This window comes from Fundulus heteroclitus, chromosome 9 (assembly GCF_011125445.2).
Source record: "Fundulus heteroclitus isolate FHET01 chromosome 9, MU-UCD_Fhet_4.1, whole genome shotgun sequence".
Lineage (NCBI taxonomy): Eukaryota > Metazoa > Chordata > Actinopteri > Cyprinodontiformes > Fundulidae > Fundulus > Fundulus heteroclitus.
The window spans coordinates 12,343,130-12,357,123 of NC_046369.1; the positions used below are offsets into that span (position 1 = coordinate 12,343,130).

The following is a 13,994-nucleotide window of genomic DNA, read 5'->3' on the forward strand; positions in this document are numbered from 1 at the left end:
AAAAGCATTCAGTCTGCAACATTACAGTGCCTTCAACGGTGGACACTTTATAGGTTAATTGCCTGAAAAAAAGATCCCAGTAATAAATGTCCAGGTCGTTTTTTTAATTAAGATAAACCTGATGCAAATTATTGAACTAGCTCCTTAGCATTCAGTAAATATTAGTTTCACTAAGGTTTGTTGATGACTCATCCTGTAAACTAAGTTTGATAAAACAGGGACATGTTTAAAGTACACCGGTCAGTTGGTTCTGAGCACCAATGTTGTGCTTATTGATTGAAACACTGCTGTAAAGGCCTGCTGCCGATGTGATCCTTATGAGGTGACGTAAAATATACTATTTTATTTTCTATTGTTGGACTGAAGAGTAATAGACAGCTGATTTTAGCCAGGATATTCCCTACTAAGAACTGCTTGAATTCACAACTGCTAAATAAGGGTTTTGGTGGGAAAATATTGAGGTACATTTTTGCAACTGTTTGTAGGATACCTGTCACAGACTTAGATTTTGCAGAGAGAAAAAAATGAGGTATGTTACTTGACCCATTTTTAAACTGGTCCGATCAAAGAAGAGACACAGTTTCTCAACTCTAAATAGGTTTCCTGAGAAATCGGGTGACAGTTTTTAAAAAAGGTTGTGTACTTGACAATTGTTTAAATGATGGAGTTAAATCCCTTATTTTTTATTACTAAATTGAAGTTCTCCATAGCCCAGTGAACTATGACCCGTCAGTCAGACAGGCAGACGTCGGCTTTTCATGCAGCAGATAGCAGCTGTTTGCTCATCCTTCGGGGGAGAGGTGAAAGTCCGGTATTTGTCTTTCATGTATGTGGTAGAACAGTCTTTGCAAAAACTAGGATTTATTTTATTTTATTTTATTTTATTTCTCTTTCTCTCTCTCTCTCTCTCTCTCTCTCTCTCTCTCTCTCTCTGTCTATCTGTCTCACTCTCTCTCTCTCTGTGCATGTGTGTGTGTGTGTAGAACAGAATGAGTGTGTACCTTCTAGTCCTGTTTCTGGCCGTGCTGCTCCATGATGGGAAAGCTACAATCGAGTTGCAAAGCTGCAGCAACCCTGATGCAGTGAGAGTGGCAGAAGAGGCCCTGGAGCAGATCAACCACGACCGGACTGACGGCTACATCCTGACACTCAACAGACTCTATGATCTCTCTCGCACACCAAACCAGGTTAGGACGAGAAATTGCTTGCATGTACAAAAAAAATAATACAATGTACACAAAAATAAGGCCTTAACTATCAAATTTGCAGGAACTCTGACATTTTTTGGTTCCTGAAGCAAAAACTCTTGCCGAGCAAATCATCCTGAAAGAGAACCCAACGACACTATGCACATTTATAGTCTAGCTACCCTTCCTATCTGCACTACTTGTTAAATTAACCATGTCCTTAATAAACTTGCGTTTGTTTTAAATTGTAAAACACATATTTTTACTCTTGTACCCAGGAGAAAGGTGGCTCAGTATACAACCTGACTATTGACGTGCTGGAGACGCAGTGCCACAGTTTCAGCAGGAAACCATGGAAACAATGTGAAGTCAGAGAGCTTTCAGATATCCCTGTAAGTCTAAAATAGTTTTCCATTCTACTTCATTTAATTGGAGCTCTCACATGTTACAACAATCCAACATTTGTTTTTAAATGTGCTCTTTAACGTTTGTCGTAAAGCTTCTGTTATTTTGCTTTTAATTATCCTTTTTTGATTCAAAGATATTAGAGCAATTCAGAAGTGCTTTCTAATCTGATTCTTATACCTAATAATAAAACTGAAGTAAAATTATTTTTAGAAAGATTCTGATGGCTGATGCTACTTTGCTCTAAGATTGTGTTAATCAAGAATAAATACAAAAACATATAAGCTGAGTAAAGTAATTGCTACACTGGAAATTCTGATATAATTCTAGAATGGGGTCCTTTTAGTCCTCAATGCAAAGTGAGTGCATACATGTATTTGCTTCTTACAGGTATATGGAGAATGTCAGGTATATGTTCATGTTGATGCTAAGGTCAAACTTCAAAGCTACTTTTGTGCCCTGCGAGAAGGTAGGTGGAATGATCACAAATAAAAAATAATGGTCTAAACATGTTTAATTTTTTAAACCTTGATTCTATTAATTACAAGGAAATATATGTTGAGAAACAAAATCTGCTTTGCTCAAAAGTTTGTGCAGACAAACAAGGGACTTTATCTTCAGTTCTACAAGAGTCTTGGCCACCGAAAAAAGACCAATAAAATTTAAATTAATAGTCAAAATAAAAGTTTATTTTTGCTTTTTTTGTCATTTATCTTGCTTTACCCTTTAGATAGTGCTGTTGTTGTTTTTATGTAGCTGTATTGGTTATTTCTGGGTTTCATTTGTTTTTTTCTATTTCTGAACTCCTTTTACTTTCTCCTTACTGCATATACTAGCCATAAAATTGCAAAGTTTAGCTGTCAGATTTCACATCGCCCCTAACATTCCATAGTAGACTGAAAAGGTGTGTGCAAACAAAAGTTGAATATTTCTGGAAAAACAGTTGCTAGCAGAGCAACCAAAGCTGTCCTGGTGAGCTCACTTACATACATCCGCTACAACCACTGTTAATAAAAATAAATCTGCTGTGTAGCAATGTTTGTCCTTCGCTTGATAAGAAAACCTAAGATTAGTTTTGTTTTCAATGTTTTTACTAATATTATTAATTTACGCCTTGTGTTACACAGGTGGGAAATTGCATTCATGTTTCAGAATTGAGCTTTTGTCACTGTGGTGTAGCTATTTTTCTTTGACTTTTGCATTTAATCCCTGTGTTTAGTTCCAGCTACTGCTGTACTCCATGTGTGCCCAGATTGTCCTACAGCTGACAATCTAAATGAACCAGTTATCAAGGAGACGGCCCAGTTATCTTTGCAGAAGTTTAATAAGGAGAGTCAGCTTGCCAACTACTTCACTTTAGAGAACATTACAAAAGCTAGCTTACAGGTAAAAACAAACAGACCTCAGCAAAATCATGAACCATGACACTTTAAATCTTGAGGTTGCAAAAATCTTCAAGGGTACAAATATGTATATACAAGAAATTGATTAATTTAGTGTGAGTCTAATGTATTATATTGTCGAAGACAAAATGGCAACTGTTTTTGTGTTGTTGTTTTATGACAAACAGCAATCTCAAAAAATTCGGTTATAGTATCTACAACCATGATTCCCAAATCTCTTAATTTTAATTAATGATTTCCGTAATGTTATAATAGTGTTACTGTGTGTAAAATGAGTTTGCATGTTTTGTCAGTGGGTTATTGGACCGGCTTACTTCGTAGAGTTCACTATTCTGGAGACGGTGTGTTCAAAAGAAGCCGACGTCTCTGTGCTGACCCATTGCCCACCAATGAACTGTCAGTTTGCTGTGAGTAAAGCATGTAAACATTCTTTAGTTTAGTTTAGACTAGTTGTTTAAAACAAGATTTGATGTGGGATGAATTTTATTTTAGACAATTACATGATTTAAAGAAACGACCACTAGATGGTGCAATGGTTCTTTGGCTGGGAAAACAGGCATCAAACCTAAACATACCGTATCATTGCCATCATCTTGCCTTTCGGTTTTATTGCCTTTTCTTCCCAGCCAAAGATCCATTAACTGGCAGCACTTTGCCACATCAGCACAGGGAGATAATTCAGTTCAACTGAATTGTTATATATAGCACTAATTCACAACACCTGTCATCTCAGGGCAATCATACAGACAGATTTGTGAAAAAAGTTTTCTACCTAATGAAACCCAGATTGCATCGAGTCACTGAGATGACGCTAGACTCCGAAGAAATTTTTAATGACCCAATTTTCCACCAGTATTAAACACTGTGAAAAAAAACAGGTCTCAAAACCCCTCACGCACTTGCAAACCGATCCGTGCGTAAATAAAGTCCTGTCTGTGGATATCAGGCAATTAATTTGCATGTATGTACCGATTTGTATGAGCAGGGGGGGTCTTTTGTATTGTTAATTATCACACGAGCGAGACTAAAAGTTAAAAAATCCTTCTGTTGAAATTTAACATTTGTGTGATTTGTTCTTGCATGTGTACATTAATTTTGCATTCATATGTTTTAATCTTTGTGTGTTCATTTCAGCACACATTTGCAATTACCTGAAGTTATGCGCAAAATGTTTTTTTAGGGTTTATAGCACATGTTTTACACATACCTAAAGCTACGCACAAATGGGTTTACACAGTTTACAAATCATTGAGTCTGTTTTCCTGTCCCCTAACATTTTAAAAACAACATTGCATGATATACCAATATCAGGAATAAGGGCTGAACTTAAATGAAAAGGTAGCCAAAGTCTAAAGAAAAACTTTCAGACCTTTTATAAGGCCAACAGAATAGCTCATCAAGACCTCCTAAATAGTAAGCTGACATCATAAAGTAATCCACTCTGGTCTTACTTCTTTTTTTCAGAGGCCTTCCTCTACTTCTCAATGACTGGCCAACACTGAAGCTAACTGACTACATAAACAGTAGAAGTGAATATAACGTAATGCCTCGTAACAAGGAGTGTTACGAGGCGTTACATGAGCGCATCAGAATGGTTGTCATGTGAGACACCCCCCCCCCCCCCCCGATCTATACAGCAAAACAGATTGTCCACTATACCTTTAATGTGTCAAGTAATTTAATCACTTTCACTTGATTTGCAAAAGTCAACCAAATTAAAACCATTAGAGCTCAAATAGAATCCCACTATCAAAGAGCAAGAAGCTAACAATTATAAACTTTTTGTTTATAAGTGTTAAGATTAGGTGTACTGCATATTTATCTTAGGGACTAATTTTGCAAAAACAAGATGACAGACGACTGAAGGATGAAAAGTCACGTGCTATCTATTCTTAATTTCTTTTTTAGCACAGGGGTTTCTGTAAAGGCTCCCACGTGACTCTGGAGGAGACGTTTATAATCACAAACCCAGTTGGAAAGGACGCTAGCTCTTTTCAGAAACGGGAATCTGTCGACGTCAAATGTGAGATCTACGAACCACAGGTATTTGTTTTGACTAATATTATGGATATTTCAACATAATTATCACATTTCGAATAAAAATTTTTTGTCAAGGAGTTGTCATGGCATTTTTGTAAACTTCCACACACTCTAAATATAAAGTGTGAGGAAACCTCTCAATCATGAGGTTACATCCAACTCATGGCCTGTGCTAAGCTTTAATATTTACATCATTGTAAAAGCAATTACCAGTTCCAGACAAACTCTAAAATAAGCCATGCTCTATGAACTTAGGGCAGCTTTGATTGATTTATTTACATCATTAAATCTCCAGGGTGGAAGTTCATAAAAAGAAGTAATACGTTTCATGAACAAGAATTAGGTTCACCACACCTGAGAATTATGTTTTGGACTTACAGGATTTTCAATGATTATTCATCCAGGCTTAATTATATATAGACACCCTAGCTAACATTTGGTAAAAAGTTCCTCAGCATGTTGCACCTTTCATCAAAAGGTATTCTTAGCCATCAACGAGCATCTGGTAATTTTTGGATATTTGGATATTTGACCACTCTTCAGAACTTAATCTAAATTGGTAGTTTAGTTTTGGTTTGGAAATTAATAAAAAGGCTGACATTAAGCTTTAATGGTTTCCGAAAGCCCCATCCTAAACCTTAACTTTGTGCACTTCAAAGCCAGGTCTGTACTCAAACAACATTCAAACAGGTTGTTTAAAATGTACAAATTCTGCCAAAAAAAAAGAGGTCAAATATCCAGTCAGAACTGTGCCAGAAGCTTGTTGATGTGACAGTATTATTGGGGGTATGTGTTTCTGTCTGTGTCTAATGTAGTCCCTGCATGGACCAGAGAACCCCACCCCTAACTCGTGTTTTATTTTACTCTATATTTCAGTGTTTGTTGACATTTTTTTAAATACGTTAAAATCCAAAAAGGAAGGACATCTATTATTGTATTTCTCTCGAATAACTGCAGAATTATAATTGTGAAAGAGTCATTCTTTCATTCTTCTGTATGTAGGCTTCCACTGTGGAGGAGCAGGCCCATGCAAAAGCAGCTAGTGGGCACCTGGAGCAACATCAACACAACCACACGCACCTGCACCCCCATGAGCATGTGCACTCTGTCACACAAGCCACCGACAGCACCATCCCCAACCCAAAAGGCCATCTTGGCAGGATTGTGTTTGAGCCTGCCAGTCCCAGATCAGCTCCAACTGCCAGCTCCTGTCCCGCTGCTAGGAGACACAATTTAGGTTTACGCAATCCATTGCTCTGATTACTTGGATTCAATTTTGTTCAGTCACACAAGCTACATCTTTTGCTGGGGCTGGCAGAAATAACTGTTACCAAAACGTAGGATGGTAATAACCTTTGTTTTATCAGCCATTATTGTAAGACAATTGATTCAACTGATTCTTTGATTAAAGCATGTTTCACATTTGATTTTGTTTGTCTGAAAATGTGAACTATTTGACAAAGCGGTGTCTTTACAGTTCAGAAATATGTCAGATTCTGTCACCAGTAAGGTTTCAAGGAACGTTATTGTTTCTGAACACTGCTGTGTTCAGAGAGGTGAAGGTGCCAAAGATACGATGGTCAAATTAAGTAGGGCATTATTTACGTAGTGACTTTCTAGATATAAAATTACAAATTGCTTTACAACAGCCATCAATGCATAAAAAACAGACCAGTATCATAAGCAAAAATCTTTTGATTTTGATTTGGGGCATGATCTTCAATGATTCCAAAAAAGGAGCGCTAAATAGTGTGATCAGACAGGAAACTACATGAGCAATAAGTGGTCGGGTGCATCTGATCTACAAAGCTTGTGGCCGCAATGGATAATATATGCAAGATGGATTTGGTCTGTCCCATTTAAATTAATAAATTGTGTCCCCCCCCCCCCCCCCCCCCACACACACACACACACACACACACATAATTCAATCTTAAATTAGCTTTAACATAAACAGTCCAGTGTCTCGATATGAAAAAACAGCAATTGAAAGATTAATCCCTGGACATTGCACTATTGTGATTTATTTCAGTTCACAACATTTTTATATAGTGCCAGTTCCCCCCACAAGTAATCTGATGTCATATTTACAGTAAAACATGCAAACCAATACCCTTAAAATGTTTCATACAAAATAATAATGTTGTAATTCTACATGCAGTGTTAATACGAAATTTATAAATGTTGTAGTCCTATAATCATTTTCAGTAAGACGTCAACTCCAGATGATCATCAGAGGGTATTATGGGAAGATGTTTTGGAAGTTTTCTTAGAAAGTCAAGCGTATGAATATTGTGTGATGAATTAAACCAACAAAAGTCTATGAACATAATTTCTTTTGAAAATAGGCAAAGTATTTCCTCCTTAGAAGATGATAAGTGATGTATTACAGTTCAGTCCCTCTGACATCCGGTCCGTTACTGATTTAATCTCCATTTCAGAGGTAAACTCCTCCTACACTGCTTAATCATTTCCTTCCTGAGTGGATTTCCCCCTTTTTGGTCAAAGCTTTATTTAACCAATTCCAGCCTCTGGGATGTAGTTTTTCTTCCTGCTCTAATACACCTGATTGAAATGCCTGTATTCCGACCTCAGGCATTCAGCGAGTCCAACAAAAAGGCTTGTTAATGACCCACCAGGTTTTGCTGCTGCACTGTGGGAAAGCCAGACCAAAGACAACAGACCACAGCAGCCCTGGAACTGTGGGAGAGGCAGAAGAGGCTCTGGAGCAGGTCAGCCATGACAGGACTGACAGATAATCCCTGATTTCAACATTCTACAGCATTTCTATCACACACAAAATAAGCTTAGCATTAGAATTACAATTACTATTTTTTGTTTGTTTGTTTTTAAACTTTTACTGGGAAAACAATTGACCTTAGAGGATAATAAAGATACTTGATCTTGAAGAGCCCCAGAAAACTGCCTTTCCCAGCTTGTAGAGCCATGTCCAGGAAGACTTGAAGATGGGATATTTGGCAATGTTGCTTTAGAATATAAAGTCATTGATGCTGATATCTAAACACTAGACTAAGAAGTTTTGCGCTGAATAAATTACTCATTTTCCTAAAATGCATTTCCTGCCATTTGTTAGAGCATACCTTAGATCTTTAAAAACAAAAATCCATTTCAGACTAAGTCTTAATATAACAAAATGTGGAAGGAGTGAAGGAGATGGGAAGTGGGAATATCAGAACTGGCAGAACCGAGTGCCTGTCATTAGGAAGTAAGTGCTTTCCACTTTTCTAAGAGTTTTAAACCTTAATCTTTATCTTTAGTTCTAGCTGTGATAATTTTGAAACTTGCTGAAATTGTGGCATGACTCAGAATCTGAATAACTTTGTCATTCAGACAGCTTCTGAGCTTTTTTAAGGTTTCAGTACTTTTGTTAACCTAAAACATTTGTTAAAGATAATTCTATATTTCGTATGATGCATCAGATCCACATGAAAATAACTGAAAATGAACGCTGAAATGTTGATCTCATATTCATCTTTTGATCACAAACCCAAATGTTTGAAATCAACTACAGAAAAGGAGAAAATGTTTTATAGAAATACGAAAGGCATGTTATCACCCAGTTGATTTTTAAACTCCTTGAAAAATAAATAAAAAATTTCTAATGTCAAGTCAACATAAAAAAGAATAATATTCTTCTAAAGTTCTCATCATCTCATCAGACGTAATAGAAAACAGAAACAACTTTCAGCTGCATAGTTTATTGAAATGCTAAAATTTGTATCTCACTGACTCTGTTTGTGTTAACAGTGAACCTAACCAAAGCTAACTGGATACACAAACACTAGAAGTGCACATGCACAGCCAGCAAGCAGAAACTAACAAGGACACACTTTGGCGTTACATGAGCGCGTCAGAATGATTGGCATGTGGGACAACCAATAGATAAGGTGATACCCTTCAAACCTGAGGAACAGAGAGGGGTGAGGGTAGGACCAATCCTCAGATGACTCCAAATGGCAGAGATTTGACTGAGTTTTTACAGGCCCGCAGCTCTCATAGAGATCTTTTTTTTTAACCGTGTTTACTGATTACATAATGTATTTACTACTGTTAGGATAGAAGGACCATTTCACCCAGTATAGCAAAAAGTGTTTCTGAACAGGATTACCAACTATAGCTTTAATGGCACCTGAAGAAGGCGCTAATGAATTTTACAATGAAGATGATTCAAACTTCATGCAGTTTAGTTCTTCACAGGGTTTTTGGCACTGAGCTGAGTCAAGTTACTCACAACACTGTTGATTTGTGCTGACAGTGTTATTGGCATGTTAAAAACCGACACTCACAACGTGCCCAGTGGACTGCTAGAAAACATGACGCAGTTTGGGAGATGAACTGACTTGTTTGATGTTACTCTATACAGCAGGAAGAAACTGCTACAAATGTATACATACATTTCTGAGGACTATTTAACTGCCAGTAACATGTTTAAAGTTACACAAAACAGAGATCCAGGAAATCAAGAAAGCCTGCTCAGACAGTGGAATTCAGCTAACAAGAAAAGCTTGTTGGCTGCTTTCTTTAAAACGGGGAAAAACTTGCCAGTCAAGCCTTATTTTATAAGAAAAAAATAATAACTGATGCAGAATCATAAGATGTTCCTTTGGGTGAACATAATAATTATTGTCATCGTTTTTTGTAATCATCTCAATGCCTTTGATTTTATTCACTTTTCTGTTCATTAAAGTATCCTTGTAACTTTTTTCTGCATCTCAAAATGTTGGCCACAAGGTGTCACTCTTCCTCCTACTTTATGACGTTAAACAAACTTGCTGTTTCTATTATATAGGTTCACACAAACCGTTTGAATTCAGAGACATGCTCTATATTACCAAAGGTGTCCAGTCACTAGCTTTAACTGGGATATGAACTTAAGTGACCTCCCATTCTTAATCCATAGGGCCTTGGTCCACCCTTTGCAGCTATCACAGCTACAACTTTTCTGGGTAGGCTGTCCACAAAGTTTTGGAGTATGATTATGGGCATCTATGACCATTATTTTAGAAGTGGATTTAAGGTCAAACAATAATGTTGGACGAGAGGGCCTGGCTCTCGTTCTCCGCTCAAACTCAAAGGTGTTCTATTGGATTGAGGTCAGGACTCTGTCCAGGCCAGTCAAGGTCATCCACACCAGACTCTCTCATCCATGTCTTTATGGACTGTGCCGTTTGCTTGATGCAGAGTTATTTTGGAAGAGGAAGTGGCCATCTCCAAACTGTTTTCTCAAAGGTGGGGGTGTGGAATTATCAAAAAACCTTTGGTCTGGTGAAACATTCAGAGTTCCTTTCACTGAAACTAAGGGACCAGGCCCAGCTCCTGAAGAACAACTCTACTCCAGAACGCACCTCCACTGCTTAAGGGTCCAGTGGTGGCAGCACGCTATCACCACTGCATCCGACGCTTCATTTTGCACTTAGTGATGCATGTCGTGGATGTAGCAGCTCAACCATGGAAATGCATTCCATTAAGCTCTCTACGCACTGTTACTGAGCTGATCTGAAGGCCACATGAAGTTTGAAGGTCTATAGCAACTGACTCTACAGAAAGTTGACGACCTAGGTGCCTTTTCATTCCCAACACCAGCTCTGTCAGTTTATGTGGCCTACCACTTCATGGCTGAGTTGCTGTCGTTCCCAATTGCTTCCACTTTGTTTTACTGCCACTGACAGATGACTGGAATGTTTAGGATAGAGGAAATGTCACGACTGGACCTGATGCACAGGTGACATCCTGTCATAACACCACGCTGGAATTCACTGAGCGCCTGAGAGCGACACGTTCTTCCACAAATGGAACCAATTGGAACACCTCATTTAAAAATATTTGGATGGGTGAGCAAATGATTTTGGCAATATGGTGTGTATTTATTTCTTTTATACAGAATACCTCCTAATTTCAGACTACATTGCGTTTTGTGCATAATAACGACAGTTAGATACAACCAGTTGACGTGACTAGAAATTAACGTCAACTTCATTTCACTTCAAATCGAGTTCAAATCAATTTCAGTCTCAGGATTTTACAAATATAGCAGAGACATAACCCAAGAGACTTTTTTCTTTCTTTTTTTCTTCACTTTACAGCTATGCACCACTTTCTGTTGGTCTGCCTTAAAATCCCCCAAAAAACACTGACATCTGTGGTTCTACCAAAACATTACAAGGTTTAAAAGGTATGAATACTTTTCGGAGGCAATTGTGTTTCTGGGTAAATTTGAATTGTTGCTAAACTTAATTTTCTGTGCTCAACACATCCGTCAAAAGAGTCCTCTGCCTTAGCTCTCATTCACGTCATTATTTAATTAGGACTATGCTGTGTCAGCCCTGGATGTGCGTGGATTGTGGAAAATGTAATTGGACACCTTTGTCTTTGTGCATTAGAAATTGATTACATCTAATCTATCCCAGAGTGTGTGCTATAGGCCCATTTTCCATTGTTTTATCATTACGTTGTAAGACAGCCTCGGGCTAAACTAAATGGCTTGTACTCATTATCCATCCTACTGCTTCCATTTTGTGTGTTCAGCCTTTCTGAAAATAAAAGTGATTTACTCATCTTGTTGTGTGTCTCTGTTCACCACCGCTGTTATTGTAGCTGAAACAACCCTTAGCGTGTGTAGTAGCAAGTGTGTGTTTGATCGTGCATGCGTGGAACCTCACACAGGCAGCCGTTTACACCCACACACAGCGGTATGTGTTTGTAGTTGATTAAGAGCAAGAGAAGAAGGGTGGCTGCATTTTCTCCCCCAATGAAGCAGCAAAACGCTCTTGCAGCTGGAATTCAGAATCAACACTAAAAGTGTACAGAAAGCTATCAAACGATAGCATATCATGTTTTATTTGTTTCTTACAACATTTGGTAACATTTAACTTCCTTTGAGTCAAAATTTCATAAACCCTCCACAATATGTGCGGTATGATCACCTTCGTGTAAATGTGAAGATGGAGGGATAACTGACTAATAAATAAATTAACACATTGTTGGATTTATTTCCCAATATTTAAGGCTTATCCTGAAGAGTTATATGGTATGTGAAATACTGTATGTGATAACACAACAGTTTGAAGGAGGATTTTGAAACTGTCACAAAAAATTGTGATTAAACAGCAGAAAGACAAATAATAAGCAAAATATATCAGTAGGAATTCGCAAAACCAGATTTCTAGATTTGTCTTCACACATCCTTAAAACTCTGGACGATTATCTAACTTTGAAAAAGTTTGGTCTTTGTTTGTCTTTATCTCAGCCTTAAGGGTGAACAAACTGAACCTGGAAGACAATTGATTTTGTACTCCACCAATATCCCTTGAACCAACAAAATTGTTTATTTAATAAGTGCCATTGACATAGCAGATCTTTTTTTTTCACATTTTATGAATGCCATTAATAACTTCAGTCTATACTGTAGATCAGGGGTTCTGACCCCCGCTGGGTCGTGAGATGATTGTATGCAGATGTGATGAAAAGATTTAGTATTTCCTTATTTGTGAAACGGATATCAAAGAATCACTTTACAAGCACATCCACATTTCTCATTTTAACGCAGGGGGATGGCTTCACTTCTTTGTAAAAGGTCTTACAAAAATGTACTTTATGTTCGTAATCTTATGACTTTATTCTTACCCCCCCCCCAACAAAATATGGTCGCCAATCTCTGGCACTGTTATTCTGGGGGTCGTAGGCAGAAAAGTCTAGGAACTGTTGAGAAATATCAGTAAATTTTCTGACATAAGTGTCTCTCTTTTTCTTTTTTCTTTTTTGCTTTCAAAAAAATACATAGTTTTTCCCCCAGTCCCCGTATGCAAGTTTGTTCTTTATTTTTATTTGTTTTATGTAAGTGGATGTGTGGGATAATAATTGAGCCTGGGAGAGTTTTTGATTTGAGTCAATTAAAGGGGTTCAAACATCTCATCATCAGGACAGGAAGCTTCTCTTTGAAGATTTTTACAGGAGACCTCTGGGAAGATTTCTGGCCTGGGGTCACCAGGAAGAGGAATGTTTGGGTTTGCCTCCTGGATCCGTTATCTTTATGACCCAATCTAACATTGTAAAGAATTGCAGATGCAAAGAGAGTCTAGTATTAAAAAAAAAATCCATGGATTTTAATTATAAACTCTTATTGTTCTCTGCAACTTGTAGTCGCACAAGGCCGGCTCCCATTTGACATTTGCAGTGGAACCCTGCTGAGATTGTACACTGATCTCAACAACTTGGCTTACAAGGAGAATATGGGTTAAAAGCCAACACCCAACACATCTTTTAGGACATCGTTCAATCATTATTGCAAATAAAGATACTTAAATTGTTCCTGATTCTTCAATTTGACATAGCTCAAGTTCAGTCTGATTGGGATGTATCTGTGAAAATTACATTTCCAGTGTACCATAAACACTTAATTGGGTTTAGGGCTACATTTTGACGTGATATGCAATCCAACTTTGATGTAAACCAGTCTTCAGTCTCAAGTCTTTTACAACTTTGAATATATTTGTTTTCTTGACTGCCATACCTTTAGTCTGACCTGCTTCCCCTCCAAGCTAAATGAAAATATCTCCAGCGCATCAGATCTTTCAACCTGTCCATCACCACAGCAAACAGGTGCATGTGGACTGCTGGATCAAGCTCTTAGCCCTCCTGTGCCTCGAGGACAAGATTCAGCAGTCCACCTGCACCTTAAGAGCAAAGGAGAGATTTTTGATGATAGTGATGCCCAGATTTTATACAGATTAGTTAAAGGTTTTCAATCTAAGAAAGCCCAAGTCATTGACATTCCTCTATCATATGCTGTCATATGCCTTCTCTAGAAACACAAATGCAACACAACTCCCTTTGGCCCTCTCTCTACTTTTTCATCAACAATCTCAAAGCAAATACTGCATCTCTAGTACTTTTTCTCTGCATGAAACCATACCCGCTTCTCACAGACACTCACTTCTGA

At 37.7% G+C, this 13,994-nt stretch overlaps 1 protein-coding gene across 1 annotated transcript in view; it reads left to right on the plus strand.

The window, feature by feature from the left end:
* si:ch211-284e20.8 (uncharacterized protein LOC563738 homolog) overlaps positions 1-6,462 on the plus strand; it is a gene marked incomplete in the record, with an annotated part of 38,784 nt that extends 32,322 nt beyond the window's left edge. Inside the window, 2 exon segments of the mRNA XM_036141024.1 lie at positions 4,909-5,038; positions 6,038-6,462. Of these exon segments, the coding sequence (XP_035996917.1) occupies positions 4,909-5,038; positions 6,038-6,295 (388 nt within the window).
* Between the last annotated feature and the right edge of the window lie 7,532 nt (positions 6,463-13,994).